This window comes from Globicephala melas, chromosome 5 (genome assembly GCF_963455315.2).
Source record: "Globicephala melas chromosome 5, mGloMel1.2, whole genome shotgun sequence".
In the NCBI taxonomy this organism is placed as follows: domain Eukaryota; kingdom Metazoa; phylum Chordata; class Mammalia; order Artiodactyla; family Delphinidae; genus Globicephala; species Globicephala melas.
This window is the reverse complement of record NC_083318.1, coordinates 102,406,728-102,426,178: the sequence shown is the minus strand read 5'-3', so window position 1 is coordinate 102,426,178 and position 19,451 is coordinate 102,406,728. Positions and strand designations below refer to the sequence as shown.

At 37.0% G+C, this 19,451-nt stretch overlaps 1 protein-coding gene across 1 annotated transcript in view; it reads right to left on the bottom strand.

Moving 5' to 3' along the window:
- ARHGAP24 (Rho GTPase activating protein 24) overlaps positions 1-19,163 on the bottom strand; it is a 422,684-nt gene extending 403,521 nt beyond the window's left edge. Inside the window, exon 1 of the mRNA XM_030846995.3 lies at positions 18,972-19,163. Within this exon, the coding sequence (XP_030702855.1) occupies positions 18,972-19,151 (180 nt within the window). The 5' untranslated portion in view covers positions 19,152-19,163. The remainder of the gene's footprint in view (positions 1-18,971) is intronic.
- Positions 19,164-19,451: the final 288 nt, after the last annotated feature.

Sequence of the window (19,451 nt, the reverse complement as noted above, 5' to 3'; positions counted from 1 at the left end):
TCCCATACCTAGAAAAATATATTTAAGTAGGAATCCAGGTTTGCAAAGATGAACTGAGGATTCTGCTAAGACCTTGAATTGATTCTGTTAATCTCTTCCATGACTATGACACAAACAGGAAAAATGAGTGAGAAAAGAAAACAAAATAATTTAGCATATTTAAAATATATGCAGTACTTACTATATGTTGAGTATCTAGCTCATAAATGGAAGAGAATATTGTTCCAAGGTAATAATCATGGGAAATCAGACACATGAAGGATTTTGACAATCTCTAGAATTGGTGGTTAATGAGAGAATATTAGTCCCACTTACCTGGGAGAAGAAAGTATGTACATTTGATTCATGAGTTGTAATTGAAAAATGTAATATTATGACAGTTTTGTACTAGGGTGTTGAGTAGGAATTATTCTATTGTCCCAAACTGACTTCTAGAATCTAAAACCAGAAATAAAAAGATGTTAAATTTGGAAAGACAACAAATGCCATCAGCTACTTCTTCTTGCTAAGGAAAGAAGTCTGGGGGAAAGCCAAAACCCTCTCTAGTCAAGGGAGAACAAACTCCAGGAGAATTGCTGGCAACTAGAGAGACTGGTAGCTTAATGCTTAGACTGCTCTTCACCTATCCCTGAATAATGGACAAAAGAACTGCAGGGCAGGGAAAATTCTGTGGCAGTGTGGAGGAGCCTACAGTACCACATTTGTCATGGTGACCATGTATATATTTCCAGGAGCTCAAGTTTAACCAGGGAAGGTGGGTGGCCTTGTAATGACCTCCTAGGAGCAAGAAGCTGTGGGTGTACTGCTCATTTTGAGAGCTGAAGGGTGAAAAAAGAGGACGAGATACAGCCCCATTTCCAACATTCTGGGTAGTAAGGATGGTCATAAACAGCCACAAGTTAGCCAAAGAATCAGGAGAAATCAAGATGGCCCTATAGTCTCCTTACAATGATAGGCTCTTAGGCAGAGATGTATTTGTTCTTGCTCTCCTCTTCCCCACTGCCAGTTCAGCGACCTCAAAGAGAAGGAAAGTGTATCCAGTCCATGGGACTCTCAAACATGCAGACAGACAATCAAACACACAGACACACACAAACACACACATACAGTGCCGAGGGTAAAGGGGAGGAGAAAAAGTGCACCTGAGCTTCCTCCCTTGAGTGTGCCCCGCCAAAGCTGGCAAGCACTGGGATACAGTGTGGAGCAACATAAATGAGATTTAAACCAAGCATGAGGAGTTTCAGACCTTCAAGATGGCAGAGAAGTAAGATGTGGAGATCACCTTCCTCTCCAAAAATACATCAGAAATACATCTACATGTGGAACAACTCCTACAGAACACCTACTGAATGCTGGCAGAAGACCTCAGACTTCCCAAAAGGCAGGAAATGCCCCACATACCTGTGTAGGGCAAAAGAAAAAAGAAAAAAACAGAGACAAAAGAATAGGGATGGGACCTGCACCTCTGGGAGGGAGATGTGAAAGTGGAATAGTGTCCACACACAAGGAAGCCCCTTCACTGGCAGAGATGGGGGTGGCAGGGGGGAAGCTTTGGAGCCACAGAGGAGAGCGCAGCAACAGGGGTGCAGAGGGCAAAGCGGAGAGATTCCAGCACAGAGGATCAGTGCCGACCAGCACTCACCAGCCTGAGAGGCTTCTCTGCTCACCTGCCAGGGCAGGTGGGGGCTGGGAGCTGAGGCTCAGGCTTTGGAGGTCAGATCCCAGGGAGAAGAGAGAAGACTGAGAATGGCTGCATGAACACAGCCGGAAGGGGAGTAGTGCACCACAGCTAGCCAGGAAGGCTAGCTCACCCACTAGGGGCAGACACCAAAAATAATGGGAACTACGAACTTGCAGCCTGCAAAAAGGAGACCCCAAACACAGTAAGTTAAGAAAAATGAGAAGACAGAGGAAAACACAGCAGATGAAGGAGCAAGGTAAAAACCCACCAGACCAAACAAATGAAGAGGAAGTAGGCAGGCTACCTGAAAAATAATTCAGAGAAATGATAGTAAAGATGATCCAAAATCTTGGAAATAGAATAGACAAAATGCAAGAAACATTTAACAAGGACCTAGAAGAACTAAAGAGCAAACAAAAAATGATGAACAACACAAAAAATAAAATTAAAAATTCTCTAGAAGGAATCAATAGCAGAATAACTGAGGCAGAAGAACAGATAAGTGACCTGGAAGATAAAATAGTGGAAGTAACTACTGCAGAGCAGAATAAAGAAAAAAAGAATAAAAAGAATTGAGGACAGTCTCAGAGCCTCCTGAAACATCATTAAACACACCAACATTCGAATTATAGGGCTCCCAGAAGAAGAAGAGAAAAAGAAAGGGACTGAGAAAATATTTGAAGAGATTATAGCTGAAAAATTCTTTAATATGGGAAAGGAAATAGTCAATCAGGTCCAGGAAGTGCAGACAGTCCCATACAGGATAAATTCAAGGAGAAACATGCAAAGACACATATTAATCATACTATAAAAAATTAAATACAAAGAAAAAATATTAAAAGCAGCAAGGGAAAAGCAACAAATAATATACAAGGGAACCCCCATAAGGTTAACAGCTGATCTTTCAGCAGAAACTCTGTAAGACAGAAGGGAGTGGCAAGACATATTTAAAGTAATTAAAGCGAAAAAACTACAAGCAAGATTACTCTACCCAGCAAGGATCTAATTCAGATTCGACAGAGAAATTAAAATCTTTACAGATAAGCAAAAGCTAAGAGAATTCAGCACCACCAAACCAGCTTTACAACACATGCTAAAGGAATTCTCTAGGGAGGAAACACAAGAGAAGGAAAAGACCTGCAATAACAAGCACAAAACAATTAAGAAAATGGTTAGAGGGACATACATATTGATAACTACCTTAAATGTAAATGGATTAAATGCTCCCACCAAAAGACATAGAGTAGCTGAATGGATACAAAAACAAGACTTGTATATTTGCTGTCTACAAAAGACCAGCTTCAGACCTAGGGACACATACAGCCTGACAGTGAGGGGATGGAAAAAGATATTCCATGCAAATGGAAATCAAAAGAAACCTAGCATAGCAATTCTCATATCAGACAAAATAGACTTTAAAATAAAGACTACTACAAGAGACAAAGAAGGACACTACATAATGATCAAGAGATCAATGCAAGCAGAAGATAAAACAATTGTAAATATCTATGCATCCAACATAGGAGCACCTCAATACATAAGGCAAATGCTAAAAGCCATAAAAGGGGAAATCGACAGTAACACATACATAGTAGGGGACTTTAACACCCCACTTTCACCAATGGACAGATCATCCAAAATGAAAATAAATAAGGAAACACAAGCTTTAAATGATACATTAAACAAGATGGACTTAATTGATATTTATAGGACACTCCATCCAAAAACAACAGAATACACATTTTTCTCAAGTGCTAATGGAACATTCTCCAGGATAGATCATATCTTAGGTCACAGATCAAGCTTTGGTAAATTTAAGGAAATTGAAATTGTATCAAGTATCTTTTCCGACCACAACACTATGAGACTAGATATCAATTACAGGAAAAAATCTGTAAAAAATACAAACACATGGAGGCTAAACAATATACTACTAAATAACCAAGAGATTACTGAAGAAATCAAAGAGGAAATCAAAAAATGCCTAGAAACAAATGACAATGAAAACATGATGACCCAATACCTATGGGATGCTGCAAAAGCATTTCTAAGAGGGAAGTTTATAGCAATACAATCCTACCTCAAGAAACAAGATACATCTCAAATAAACAGCCTAACCTTACACTTAAAGCAATTAGAGAAAGAAGAACAAAAAACCACCAACGTTAGCAGAAGGAAAGAAATCATAAAGATCAGGTCAGAAATAAATGAAAAAGAAATGAAGGAAACGATAGCAAAGATCAATAAAACTAAAAGCTGGTTCTTTCAGAAGCTAAACAAAATTGATTAGCCAGACTCATCAAGAAAAAAAGGGAGAAGACTCAAATCAATAGAATTAGAAATGAAGTAACAACTGACACTGCAGAAATACAAAAAGTCATGAGAGATTACTACAAGCAACTATATGCCAATAAAATGGACAACCTGGAAGAAATGGAAAAATTCTTAGAAAAGCACAACCTTCCAACACTGAACCAGGAAGGAATAGAAAACCTGAACAGACCAATTACCACCACTGAAATTGAAACTGTGATTAAAAACCTTCCAACAAACAAAAGCCCAGGACCTGATGGCTTCACAGGCGAATTCTATCAAACATTTAGAGAAGAGCTAACACCTATCCTTTTCAAAGTTTTCCAAAATATAACAGAGAGAGGAACACTCACAAACTCATTCTACGAGGCCACCATCACCCTGATACCAAAGATAGACAAAGATGTCACAAAGAAAGATGCAAAAATCTGAAACAAACTACTAGCAAACAGAATCCAACACCACATTAAAAGGATCATTCACCATGATCAAGGGTTTATCCCAGGAATGCAAGGATTCTTCAATATACAGAAATCAATCAACACAATACACCATATTAACAAATTGAAGGAGAAAAACCATATGATCATCTCAATATATACAGAAAAATCTTTTGACAAAATTCAACACCCATTTATGATAAAAACCCTCTGGAAAGTAAGCATAGAGGGAACTTACCTCAACATAATAAAGGCCATATATGACAAACCCACAGCCAACATCATTCTCAATGGTGAAAAACTGAAATCATTTCCTCTAAGATCAGGAACAAGACAAGGATGTTCACTCTCACCACTATTATTCAACATAGTTTTGGAAGTGTGAGCCACAGCAATCAGAGAAGAAAAAGAAATAAAAGGAAACCAAATCAGAAAAGAAGAAGTAAAGCTGTCACTGTTTGCAGATGATACTATACATAGAGAATCCTAAAGATGCCAGCAGAAAACTACTAGAGCTAATCAATGAATTTGGTAAAGTAGCAGGATACAAAATTAATGCACAGAAATCTCTTGCATTCCTATACACTAATGATTAAAAATCTGAAAGTGAAATCAAGAAAACACTCCCATTTACCATTGCAACAAAAAGAATAAAATATCTAGGAATAAATCTACCTAAGGAGAAAAAAGACCTGTATGCAGAAAACTATAAGACACTGATGAAAGAAATTAAAAATGATACAAACAGATGGAGAGATATACCATGTTCTTGGATTGGAAGAATCAACATTGTGAAAATGACTATACTACCCAAAGCAATCTATAAATTCAGTGCAATCCCTATCAAACTACGAATGGCATTTTTCACAGAACTAGAACAAAAAATTTCATGGTTTGTATGGTAACACAAGACCCTGAATAGCCAAAGCACTCTTGAGAAAGAAAAACTGTGCTGGAGGAATCAGGCTCCCTGACTTCAGACTATATTAACAAAGCTGCAGTAATCAAGACAGTATGGTACTGGCACAAAAACAGAAATATAGGTCAATGGAACAGGATAAAAAGCCCAGAGGTAAACCCACGCACATATGGTCACCTTATCTTTGATAGGAGAGGCAAGAACATAGAATGGAGAAAAGTTAGCCTCTTCAATAAGTGGTGCTGGGAAACCTGGACAGGTACATGGAAAAGAATGAAATTAGAACACTCCATAACATCATACAGAAAAATAAACTCAAAATGGATTAAAGACCTAAATGTAAGGCCAGACACTATCAAGCTCTTAGAGGAAAACATAGGCAGAACACTCTATGACATAAATCACAGCAAGATCCTTTTTCACCCACCTCCTAGAGAAATGGAAATAAAACCAAAAATAAACAAATGGGACTTAATGAAACTTAAAAGATTTTGCACAGCAAAGGAAATCATAAACAAGATGAAAAGACAACCCTAAGAAAGGGAGAAAATATTTGCAAATGAAGCAACTGACAAAGGATTAATCTCCAAAATATACAAGCAGCTCATGCAGCTCAATATCAAAATACAAACAACCCAATCCAAAAATGGGCAGAAGACCTAAACAGACATTTCTCCAAAGAAGATATACAGACTGCCAACAAACACATGAAAGAATGCTCAACATCACTAATCATTAGGGAAATGCAAATCAAAACTAAAATGAGGTATCACCTCACACCAGTCAGAATGGCCATCATCAAAAAATCCTCAAACAATAAATGCTTCAGAGGGTGTGGAGAAAAGAGAACCCTCTTGCACTGTCGGTGGGAATGTAAAGTGATACAGCACTATGGAGAACAGTATGGAGGTTCCTTACAAAAATGAAAATAGAACTACCATATGACCCAGCAATCCCACTAGTGGGCATATAACCTGAGAAAACCATAACTCAAAAAGAGTCATGTAATGCACAGAAATCTCTGGCATTCCTATATACCAATGATGAAAAACCTGAAAGTGAAATCAAGAAAACCCTCCCATTTACCACTGCAACAAAAAGAATAAAATATCTAGGAGTAAATCTACCTAAGGAGTCAAAAGACCTGTATGCAGAAAATTATAAGACACTGATGAAAGAAATTAAAGATGATACAAATAGATGGAGAGATATACCATGTTCTTGGATTGGAAGAATCAACATTGTGAAAATGACTCTACTACCCAAAGCAATCTATAGATTCAATGCAATCCCTATCAAACTACCACTGGCATTTTTCACAGAACTAGAACAAAAAATTTCGCAATTTGTATGGAAACACAAAAGACCCGGAATAGCCAAAGCAATCTTGAGAACGAAAAAAGGAACAAGAGGAATCAGGCTCCCTGACTTCAGACTATACTACAAAGCTACAGTAATCAAGACAGTATGGTACTGGCACAAAAACAGAAAGATAGATCAATGGAACAGGATAGAAAGCTTAGAAATAAACCCACGCACATATGGACACCTTATCTTTGATAAAGGTGGCAGGAATGTACAGTGGAGAAAGTACAGCCTCTTCAATAAGTGGTGCTGGGAAAACTGGACAGGTACATGTAAAAGTATGAGATTAGATCACTACCTAAAACCATACACAAAAATAAGCTCAAAATGGATTAAAGACCTAAATGTAAGGCCAGAAACTATCAAACTCTTAGAGGAAAACATAGGAAGAACACTCTATGACATAAATCACAGCAAGATCCTTTCTGACCCACCTCCTAGAGTAATGGAAATAAAACCAAAAATAAACAAATGGGACCTAATGAAACTTCAAAGCTTTTGCACAGCAAAGGAAACCATAAACAAGACCAAAAGACAACCCTCAGAATGGGAGAAAATATTTGCAAATGAAGCAACTGACAGAGGATTAATCTTCAAAATTTACAAGCAGCTCATGCAGCTCAATAACAAAAAAACAAACAACCCAATCCAAAAATGGGCAGAAGACCTAAATAGACATTTCTCCAAAGAAGATATACAGATTGCCAACAAACACATGAAAGAATGCTCAACATCATTAATCATTAGAGAAATGCAAATCAAAACTACAATGAGATATCATCTCACCCCAGTCAGAATGGCCATCATCAAAAAATCTAGAAACAATAAATGCTGGAGAGGGTGTGGAGAAAGGGAAACACTCTTGCACTGCTGGTGGGAATGTGAATTGGTTCAGCCACTATGGAGAACTGTATGGAGGTTCCTTAAAAAACTACAAATAGAACTACCATATGACCCAGCAATCCCACTACTGGGCATATACCCTGAGAAAACCAAAATTCAAAAAGAGTCATGTACCAAAATGTTCATTGCAGCTCTCTTTACAATAGCCCGGAGATGGAAACAACCTAAGTGCCCATCATCGGATGAATGGATAAAGAAGATGTGGCACATATATACAATGGAATATTACTCAGCCATAAAAACAAATGAAATTGAGCTATTTGTAATGAGGTGGATAGACCTAGAGTCTGTCATACAGAGTGAAGTAAGTCAGAAAGAAAAAGGCAAATACCGTATGCTAACACATATATATGGAATTTAAGGGAAAAAAATGTCATGAAGAACCTAGGGGTAAGATAGGAATAAAGACGCAGACCTAGTAGAGAACGGACTTGAGGTTATGGGGAGGGGGAAGGGTGAGCTGTGACAGGGCGAGAGAGAGTCATGGACATATACACACTAACAAACGTAGTAAGGTAGATAGCTAGTGGGAAGCAGCCGCATGGTACAGGGATATTGGCTCGGTGTTTTGTGACAGCCTGGAGGGGTGGGATTGGGAGGGAGGAAGACGCAAGAGGGAAGACATATGGGAACATATGTATATGTATAACTGATTCACTTTGTTATAAAGCAGAAACTAACACACCATTGTAAAGCAATTATACCCCAATAAAGATGTTAAAAAAAGAAAAAAAAAAAGTCATGTACCACAATGTTCATTGCAGCTCTATTTACAGTAGCCAGGACATGGAAGCAACCTAAGTGTCCATCAACAGATGAATGGATAAAGAAGATGTGGCACATATATACAGTGAAATATTACTCAGCGTTAAAAAGAAATGAAATTGAGGTGTTTGTGGTGAGGTGGATGGACCTAAAGTCTGTCATACAGAGTGAAGTCAGAAAGAATAAAACAAATACCGTATGCTAACACATATATATGGAATCTAAATAAATAAAAAATAAAGGTTCTGACGAACCTAGGGACAGGAGAGGAATACAGATGCAGACGTAGAGAATGGACTTGAGGACATTAGGAGGGGGAAGGGTAAACTGGGATGAAGTGAGAGAGTGTCATGGACATATATACACTACCAAATATAAAATAGATAGCTAGTGGGAAGCAGCTGCATAGCACAGGGAGATCAGCTCAGTGCTTTTTGACCGCCTGGAGGGGTGAGATAGGTAGAATGGGAGGGAGGGAGATGCAAGAGGGAAGAGATATGGGAACATATGTATATGTATAGCTGATTCACTTTGTTATAAAGCAGAAACTAGCACACCATTGTAAAGCAATTATACCCCAATAAAGATTTTTAAAAAAATGAATAAATAAACCAGTGTGAGGCTTGAGTGTTAAATCAGTTTGGAATTTAATAATTAAAAATGGCTGGCATATTTCCTCAAAAGGTTAAACATACAGTTGCTGTATATCCCATCAACTCCACTTCTATGTATATAACCAAGAGAAATGGAAACATATGTCTATACAAAAACTTGTACTCAAATGCTCATAGCAGCATTATTCATAATAGTCCCAGAGTGGGAAACAACCGAAATGTTTGTCAGCTGGAGAATGGATATATATATAAAATGTGGCATATCGAGACAAGTGAATATTATTAGGCCATATAAGGAAATGAACTACTAATACATGCTACAATATGGATGAACCCTGAAAATATGCTAAGGGAAAGAAACCAAAATTCGGAAAGTAAGATTAACAATTCATGTATCTAGGGTTGCTTCCTTTTACACAAAAAGCGATCAAAACATTTTGTAAATTATAATTTATGTAGTTTACAATTGATAAACAGTCGCTGAATGAATGAACATATGGTAATAACACTAGAAAACAGAGAGCATCTGGATTTATGCAGGATAAAGCTAAAGAAGAATGGCAAGAAAGAATGAGTGCTCAAAAGAAACCTGAAAGAAAATTAATAGCAAATAGCTATGAAATACTTCATACACCAGGGGAAGAAAATGTAGTCATTTAAAATATATTACTCTAAGCACTAAAAATATAAATATTCAAATTATATTTTCAACCATTAACTTTTTTCCCCTACATTCTCTTCTCCACTAGTTGGGATAATGGAAATAGACCTAAACTTATGCTAATGAGACAGCATATGAATTATCTGGTTCTGTCTGTTGAATTGCATCACAAATACAAAAGCCTTCAGTCAATATGAGTAAATGTTAGAAGCGGAACTCAAGGGATTCAACTCCAGTAGATCTCTCTCCAAATTGTTGTTGAGAAAAGTGTGCTGTGTGTGAGACGAGAATACTAGGTCTGCCTCTCTCTGGGATGGTCCAGAAAGAATCCTTCAAGACTCCTTGGCTGTCCTCATAATCATTTTGATAAGTTCTGAAGGGGCCCCAAAAGTAACTTAAACAAAGAGAAAAGACATTCTGCAAAGGTTTTTTGGAGAATCTTTCCATTTGAGTTCAGTGTATTGGCAGCATAGATCACAAGTGAAAACAAGTTATCTTCTTCTCTGAAGTTAGCATTACTTACATGGGCTGATCATCTACCATTCCCTTTGTTACACAATTAATAAAGTATATATTATAGAACCTGATTTCTAAACTGCTGTGTCAGGGTATCCTGATGGTAAAAGATGGTAAAAATGATGATGATGATGATGATGATGATGATCGTAGTGGTGGTGGTGGTAACAATAGTCAATATTTACTGAGTGCTTAATATGTGGTCACATATTGTAAAAGTATTCTAGAAACGTCATTTCATGTATGCTAACAACTACTTATTAGATAAGTATTATTATTACTCACATTTTACATATGTGTGAGTAACCCAAGTAAACAACAAGTAACTCACCCAAAGCCTATCGCTAGTGATCAAGTCTAGGCTGAACACGGGGAGTCTGATCCTAGAACCTGTACACAGAACAACTGGGCTGGGACAGTGATTAAGAATCCACCTGCTAATGCAGGGGACACAGGTTTGATCCCTGGTCTGGGAAAATCCCACATGCCACGGAGCAACTAAGCCCGGTGCCACAACTACTGAAGCCCGCTCACCTAGAGCCCATGCTCGGCAAAAAGAGAAGCCACTGCAATGAGATGCCCGTGCACCACAAGGAAGAGTAGCCCCCGCTCACCGCAGCTAGAGAAAGCTGGCGCGCAGCAACAAAGACCCAGTGCGGCCAAAAAAAAAAAAAGAAAAGAAACTGGGCTTAACTGCTTTCCAGAGAAATGACCACGCTGGACAGAGTCAATTCTAGAGGAAATTATGACGATGAAGTCTTCTCTCACACTGATCCCTCTGGCCACCATGCCCATCCATCAATTTCCCTTCGTCCAAGACATGCTTTGCTGCTCTTCCATACTAAGTACCCTCTCCAGCAGCAGCAGATTTTCTCAGCTCTTCCTCCTACAGTCAAAAGTGACTGATTACCATGATTCGTGGTACGGTAATAACGGATGATAGAAGACCAAGTGTTTGTGGCATAGTTGCCTTTCAAAATTTTTTCCAGAAATTATTGCACAGTACAAAATAATGAACAATAGGAACACCAGACAGAGTTGTGGGACTGTCAGAGGAGGGCTTTTTGGATAGGTGAGCATTTTGGATTCGTCCACAGTGAGCTATACATAGAATAAGCCCTGTTTTCACTGTTTAGCTCTAAATCCAGTAAACCAAGAAAAATAGGCACATAAAAGCAAGGGAAGAATCACTGCTTGTCTTCTTTCTTAGGTGCTGAAATACTCAGCCATTATCAATTCTCCAACAATCTACTGAAGGACCATGACCTACACCTTTAATTCTGCCACATATATCAACCCAACTGCTTGTAATAAAGTTATGCTCTCCTTCAATTCTCAGGTTAAATATATATTCTTTTGAAAAACTCTCCCTGAACCTTGAAGTGGTTATAGGTGCCCCTCCCGTGGCTTCCTAATGGTTCTCTATACTTTCCTTATTTTAATACTCATTACACTGTACGGTAACTGCAATTGTCTATAACAGCCACTGGAATTGAGCACCACCTTCATGGATATTTAGCATTATTTGTCTCTGTGGCAGAGACTGCTAACTCTTTTTTCATACCCACATTCTCCTCTGCTCCCAGGATAAAGCTAGGCTGCATGCCCAGCCTCCTGTGCAGTTAGGAATGATCATGTGACTCAGTTCTATCTAACAGAATGCGAATAGAAGTGATAAGAGCCACTATCAGTCCACCTAATCCTTCTATGCAGTACACTATTTTATACTGCCTTCTAGGTGACTGGGAAGGAAATGACCCCATGATGAATTTTGAAGCCAAAAGTTAAAATGGCAAAATCACTGGCAGCTTAAGTTTCTAAACAGTTTTTTGAAGCAGACCTCCTCACTTACCTAGAATCACTTTGGACCTTCACCTGAGAAAGAAATCAGCTTCTTCCTTTTAAATCTTTTTTTGTTTTTTGCGTGGGGTGTCTATCTTTTTATACCATCAGTTATAGCATCTTTTTGTTTCTTAGAATCTAGCATAATAACTACAGGTACACTCGAAATCTATAAATATATGTTGAAAATAATGAAATGAATGAATGATTAGGGTGAACATCTCAAGAAATAAACTCTTTTTGTCAAACTAATATTATAAAAATAGCTAACATTTATTTTATGCTTACTATATGCTACTGCTTTCTAAGATTCGTTCCATAAATTATCTCATTTAAACCTCTTAATGTTATGAGGTAGGTGCTACTATTATCCCATTGCACAGATTAGTAAATTGAAGCTTAAACCAGCTTAATCACTACCTAGTATATCATAGTTATTTGGTAGATGAATCAAGATTCAAACCAAACAATGTAACTCAAAAGCCTGTTTTAACCACACTGAAATAAATAAATGCCATGCCTAGGTGACTTCCATAAGCAATAAAAAATTATTCAACAAATAGCAGAATTAAATATTTTATATTAATAACACTATCTTTTGATATAATTTCTAGGAAAGAGCTAAGAGTTCCTAAAAATTTATGATGACACACAATACCTTCTTATGTGTCTTTTTAAATGGCAAAAGACTTAGATGCTACATAGAAAGTCAGTTATAGATTTGAAGCTGAAATTCAAGTTTCAAGGTTTTTAGTATTATTATTATTTTTTGGCTGTGCCATGCAGCATGCGGGATCCCTGACCAAGGATCAAATCCTTGCCCGCTGCATTGGAAGCACAGAATCTTAACCACTGGACCACCAGGGAAGTCCCTCCAGTATTATTTTAAACACGCAATCGGGGTTTTGGCTGCTTCTGGCTCATATACTTTATATTTTAAAATAAATATTTATTTATTTATTTTTGCTGCACTGGGTCTTAGTTGTGGCACGCAGGATCTTCATTGCAGCATGAGGGATCCTTAGTTGCGACAAGGGATCCTTTTTAGTTGCAGCATGCATACTTCTTAGTTGCGGCATGTGCACTTCTCAGTTGCGGCATGTGAACTCTTAGCTGCGGCATGCATGTGGGATCTAGTTCCCCAAACAGGGATCGAACCCGGGCCACCTGCATTGGGAGCGTAGGGTCTTACCCACTGGACCATCAGGGAAGTCCCCTGGCTCATATACTTTAACAGAGTACAGCAATTGCCTTAGAGATCTCTAGATTTCGTTAACTCACAAGTTTCATTAAATATATAAAATTAGAGCTTACTCTTAAATCGGTAATCAATTTTTGCACATTTAGAGGTCAGACCTCAGGTTATAATTCACTGAAAATCACTTTGTTCTCTAAGTTAATAAAATCCATTGTGATCTAATACAGTGTCATCCTCATCATGTCCAGAAAAACCCTCCCCACACAAGTGGATCAATATCTGTTGTAGAAAGTCTAGACTAGATTAATTGGGTTAGTGCCTGTTTGGATTTTAGTCATTTTATCAGAAGTGCCAGACTGGCTTCTAAAAATGAATGCTTTCCAGTGTCAAGTTCTAGTACCCAGGGTATGTCAGAGACATTCACTAGTATGCCCATACTTGAGACTTGGTTATTATTTAAGTAATAATATACTTCAGGATAGAAGTAAAACAAATGGTTCCAAAAAAGTACTAGGAATTTATCACTAAATTCATTTAACAAAATCTATATAACAGTCTTACTTTTAGGGTAGCTATAATAATCATACTTTATAACTCAGCTGCTTACCCCATGTTATAATATCTGTAACTAAAGCCACAGTCATTTGTCATGATTATTAATGAAAAATAGGCAAACAAAATTGTCACAAACTTAGTTTAAATCTGTTTTAAAACATTTTTCATAGCTACCCAAAAGTCCTAGGAGTATGCAGGTAAATGGAAGACTTTTTTAAAAATAAATTCTTCTATACAGTATAATTTTAAACTTTTTTCTGTATGTAAATAGAGCTTTATTTTAAAGATTAAAATAGAAAAAATATTAAACAAAAAGTGAAAAAATACAATACTATAGGATGTTTACAGTAGTGTTCTATGAGTAACAGAAATAAAGGATGCATTAGTGTATGTTCAAAGTTGGCTACATACATCACTTTTCCGTGTTTGTTTTTTCAGAAACAACAAAAATCAACTTTATTTTTAAATCTGTTCTAAATAAAATCTGTATCCATGTAATTGCAAACACTGTAGAAAATGGTTTCTGGAGAGGGTTTCAGCCTAGATGAACTAAAGTTTCATTTTTAAAAGTATAGGATACTAAAGATTTTAGTTTGATGTATATTAAATATAAAGCAGTTATATTTTGAGATAGACCTCCAATATATTGCCAAGAGAACCCTGGCTACAGGCTGGAAAGTCTTGTTTACAAACCAGGTACTGTCCCCAGAGAAAGGAGAATTTGAATTTGCAATTTGAATAAGAATATGAAACATCAATATTAGGTTCAAATAGTTAAGTTTAAAATGCACTAAATCACATATATTAGGTTCTAGTAGACATGAAGATAGACAGTACAGATGGAAGAAAAACTTAACTGAGAAAATTATATTTATTAACATAGGTTTTCAACATATTAGGTATTATGGATTGAATTGGGCCGCACCCCCCCCAATTCACATTAAAGACCTAACCCCCACTGTGACTGTATTTGGGGCCTTTAACGTTAAATGATGCCATAATGATGGGGCTATTTGATAGGACTCATGTCCTTTTAAGAAGAGACACCAGGGCTCTCTCACTCTCCTGTGTACAAAGCAAAGGCCATGTGAGGACACAGAGGGAAGGCAGTTGTCTACGAGCCAGGAAGAGAAGCTTCACCTGAAACCAACTCTGGAAGCATCTTGATCTTGGATTTCCAGCCTCTAGAACTCTGAGAAAATTAATTTCTGTTGTTTAAGCATCCCTGTCTGTGGTATTCTATCACGGCAGCCAGAGGAGACATCAGGAAACAGCCACCATTATTCCTTTCTAACAGGGTAGTGTGGTTTTGCATCTTGAGTAGCTCAGGTGTTTTGGAAAGAGCTTCCCATTACCTACCTGAGAATCCAGCCTCTTTGTGTGACATACACATTCATTTTTGCTGTGGCCCCACCAATCTCTCTAAGCCCATTTCTTGTCATTTTGCTGCCCTCACAATATGGAGCTATTTATAGATATCTATTCTACAACTCCATATCTTTCCTCTGCTCTGAATTCCTTTCCCCAATTTATGTAACTGGAAAATTCCCACCAACCTTCAGCACCCCAGGTAAGGGTCACCTCTTGCTTTGCACAGCCTCCCCCCAACTCCTCTAGCCAGTCACCACTCACTCCCTGGCACTAATTGTATCTGTGTTTTCTGAGCACTCCGTGTTAACATAGTAGCCTGTCACAATTATAATTTTGTTTACATGTTTCTCCCAACAGATGTGCAGTTTTTAATAACAAGGATAATGATGGAGTTTATTCTCTTTATTGAGTGGAGAAACTCAGAGAAAGTTTCACTAAAATAAATTGAGAGCCTCTTTCTAGGACAGGAGGGACACCCATTTCAAGGGTTTTAATCCTTTCATTTTAGAAATACTATCAAGAGAGAGGAAAACCAATCCAGATTAAGTTTATTGAACATTTTCAGCTGGTTAGGAATGCTTAGAAGAGTGAAGTTTTTTTTTTTTCATTTCATTAGTGATGTTTCCTCCAGTATTATTGAAATAGCCCTCATCCAAATATATGAAGGTCAAGGGCATTCTTATGCTTGAAAGTGCTAATACTGAAAACAGTACTTCTGACTGGAAGCAAATCTAAAAAATAGATGAGGATTTGTGAGCAGGCAAAAGCCTAAACTGAAGGAACACTGGATCAGGAGCAAGGAAATCTGATTTTTCAGTTCATCATCTGCTACTCATTAACAGTATCCCTTGGTTGATACACACACACACACACACACACACACACACACACGTACCCTTTATCTATAAAATGAGGGGTTTTATAACAACTAAATTTTTTCCCGTTTTAACATTTTTCAGGATGTTCAATTGTTCTTCATCGAATTCTTAGGATTATTCTATATCACTACAGGATTTATTTAATGTAATTTAAACTTCATTATTTTAAATACACGTTATGATTTTGATACATGAAGCTGAGGATAGTCAGTACTAGTGACAGCACATGGTCCTGGCCCAAACCTGCTTGGCTAGAGATGTATTTTACTGAATCACTCACCAACTCGTCCAAAAATGTGCTGCAGCACTTACAATGTGTCAGGCATCTATGCTTACTTAAAGAACTCACTTTAAAGTAAGAAATTAATCCATTCATGGTCAAATACATGGTCCTTTCAAATTCCAAAATGTCCTCTGATATAGGAATTGCTAGATCTTCATCTGATTCCGTGCTCACATGTCTAAACATCAGTGTAAAAGATTAAAATTTAAAAGTACTATGTCAAAATTCCTGGTGCTTGTACTGTCATAAAAGATGATCCAAAAAAAGAATAATAATTCAAAGTTATTCACCCCAAACTATTACTGCTTTATTAACAGCAAATCTTTAACAAGTAATAAGTAGAAGAAAAATTAAGAAACCTTTTTTGGAGGGGGGGAATGATTGTAGTCTATGTTTGGTTTGTATAAGAATTAGTATTTTCTTGTCAATATAACTATTTTGTTAATTTCAGTCATTATAAGTCTACAAATACTAGTAACTAATACTAATATCAAAATATTATTTATCTTAGAAATATTATGAATGAAAGTAATTTTCACTTTGAGGCAGAGTTTCATTTGAATTAATCAGAAGTTTTTGCATCTTCTTATTTATATTTCCAACTTTTTGTCAAAATAACTACATTGCACTGAATACTATTTGTGACTGTAGACCTTCTAAGAAATTCCACAGAGGACAGTAGCCAAGGCAATTTGATAATATCCTCTTTTAACAGTTTAGAGCAGTCATGTGCATATTCTCTGACATCTGCAATTTCTCAAATTTTAGAAATTTTGAGCTCAAGCTTGACCCATTGTATCCTATCTTCATTACTAGAAGGTACACTGAGCTCACCAAAGAGTCAAAATGTTTGTTCAGTTTCCTTTCAATTCTCTAGCCACTCAGCCCCTGAAACCTCTGTTTTCTCCCCTAATCCCTTGTTTAGGTTCTAGATGAGACCTAATTGATCATTTGATTTGTACCCATTCTGTTTAACAACCCAGTCCACCCAAACCACGCCAGAACAAGAGTTCATAGGATAAAATATTGAAAATTACTCATACTTCTGTTTTATTGAACACGGTCCTCCATATCACAGTTTCCATACTGGATCCCCCACGTTCTACATTTTTTCACATTAACCTCAGTTTGGTAAAAATGATTTTATGTTCAGGATAATACCTACTGTGAGTACTACATAGTTTAAAACAAGGTACAAGAAAAGAACCCTAGAGTAAGAGTTAAGAAACAAAAGACTTTACTCCTTTGCCTCTGATCTCTATATGATGGGGGTCATGTTGCTTCATGTCACTAAGACACAATTTCTTCATCTATAATGATAACCTCCATATTCTTCACTGATTTGCTGCAATGAAAACAATAGCAGTAATAGCACTGTAATTCTCATGATATCAATATGGGATACTTTTATTGATTTATGAGATCTTTGGCTGAGGCTATATGAACTTGGACCTAACTAGAGGCAAAATATGGCACCACTGTCTAACTTTGGGTAATATGCATTACACCTAAACATTGATTTCGTCATACTTAAGTGAGGATAATCCTACCTCACAGGATTATTGTAAGCATTTCATAACATATATATATATATATATATATATATATGTAAATTCTTAGTCTAATACTTGGCCCTGGTAAAAATATGCTAAAAAAATAGCAATTTCAAAAAATGAGTAGAGTTTGTAAATTCATTGCTATCTTTATGTAATTCAATTATACTATGAGAACTTTGTTAAATTATAATGTCTGAGGAATTTAAAATACTAAAGCAGAGCCTTGATCCAAATTCCTAATTAAATTCTTACATTTTAATACAAGGCAAATAGCCTTAAGAACATACTGTTAGGGATGTTTATGTAAACTGATCTAAAACATTTTTTCTCTTATTTATATATTTTATAGATGTAGATGAAGGAAGAACACAGAAGTGATACCTCAGTTCCCATCTCCTTTCATTAATTGATAAGCAATGATCACAGCTAAGAAAGCTTGTTGTACCTACAGGGAATGATGGAGATTTTTCCTTTCTCTAATTGCAACCCAGAGATTTGTGGCTGAGAAAATAATTGTTTCCTTTATTTAAAAGACCAGTAAGAAACAGTAAATAAAAGACCAGTAAGAAACCACAAAGAAACATAGAAACTATTCCCAGGGGACTATACTGTGTATGCTGGTTGGATGTATCAACATTGTCTGGTTTAGCACTACATCCATATTTTATGTGAGTTAGAGTGGAGGGAAGCCCCCAGAGAGTTGATACTGAAGGTGTCTCAGAAATTACTTAAAATTGCATTTACAGTTCTCCTTCAAATCTTTCAACTTACTTCTGAGAAAAAGAAAGATGTTTTGGCTATAGAATATATCTTCTAGCAGATGTCCATTACCATTTCCTCGTGAAGTAAGTTTGCCTGAGGGACTCAGACACTCTGTTACAGCTTCGTAAAAGTTAAAATTAATATTCGACAAGTGTAATTTGTCTCTTGGCCTCAATTATCAAATTCATCATCTTGAACCAAAGTAAACAATGAGAAAGAGTGTGAAAGATGCCAACGAAATGAAGGAGACCAGGGAGATTGGGTTGACCTCAGTCTCCATCAGTTTCTAGCAAACCCTCTACTTCTTAGACTACTAAGCACCACAATGCTTTAATTTTCTCCTACTTACCAAGGGCTTGGTTTCATCTTCGTCTTTGAAATAATAGAGTTGATCTCCTTTGAGCACAAACCAACGGGTATGCCAAGTCTTGACAAAGCCTCCCTGCTTCCTCAGCCACCCACACTTCATGGCATTGTTCCGCCCTTGGCCTTGTTGGGGGTTCTCCATGGAGTCATTGCTCTCCTCCATTACCAAGCTGATGGACTTTCCTATTTAGCAAACAGACAACAACAACAAAAATAAGGTGCTCTGATATATTCAATTCCCTCTTAAATTACTCCTGTCCCTTAAAAAAAAAAAGCTGGAGGTAGGGTGAAAAATGTAAATTAACTCACATACCAAATTTCTAGAAGCAAACCACAAACCTGACAACAATATTCCTGGAGAAAACTTGGACAGAGTTCCTTGCGTCTTCCCACTCAGCTGTGAGATAATATACCTTTTTTCCTAAGTAGACTTAAAGAATGGGAAAGTTCTAGAGATAATGGG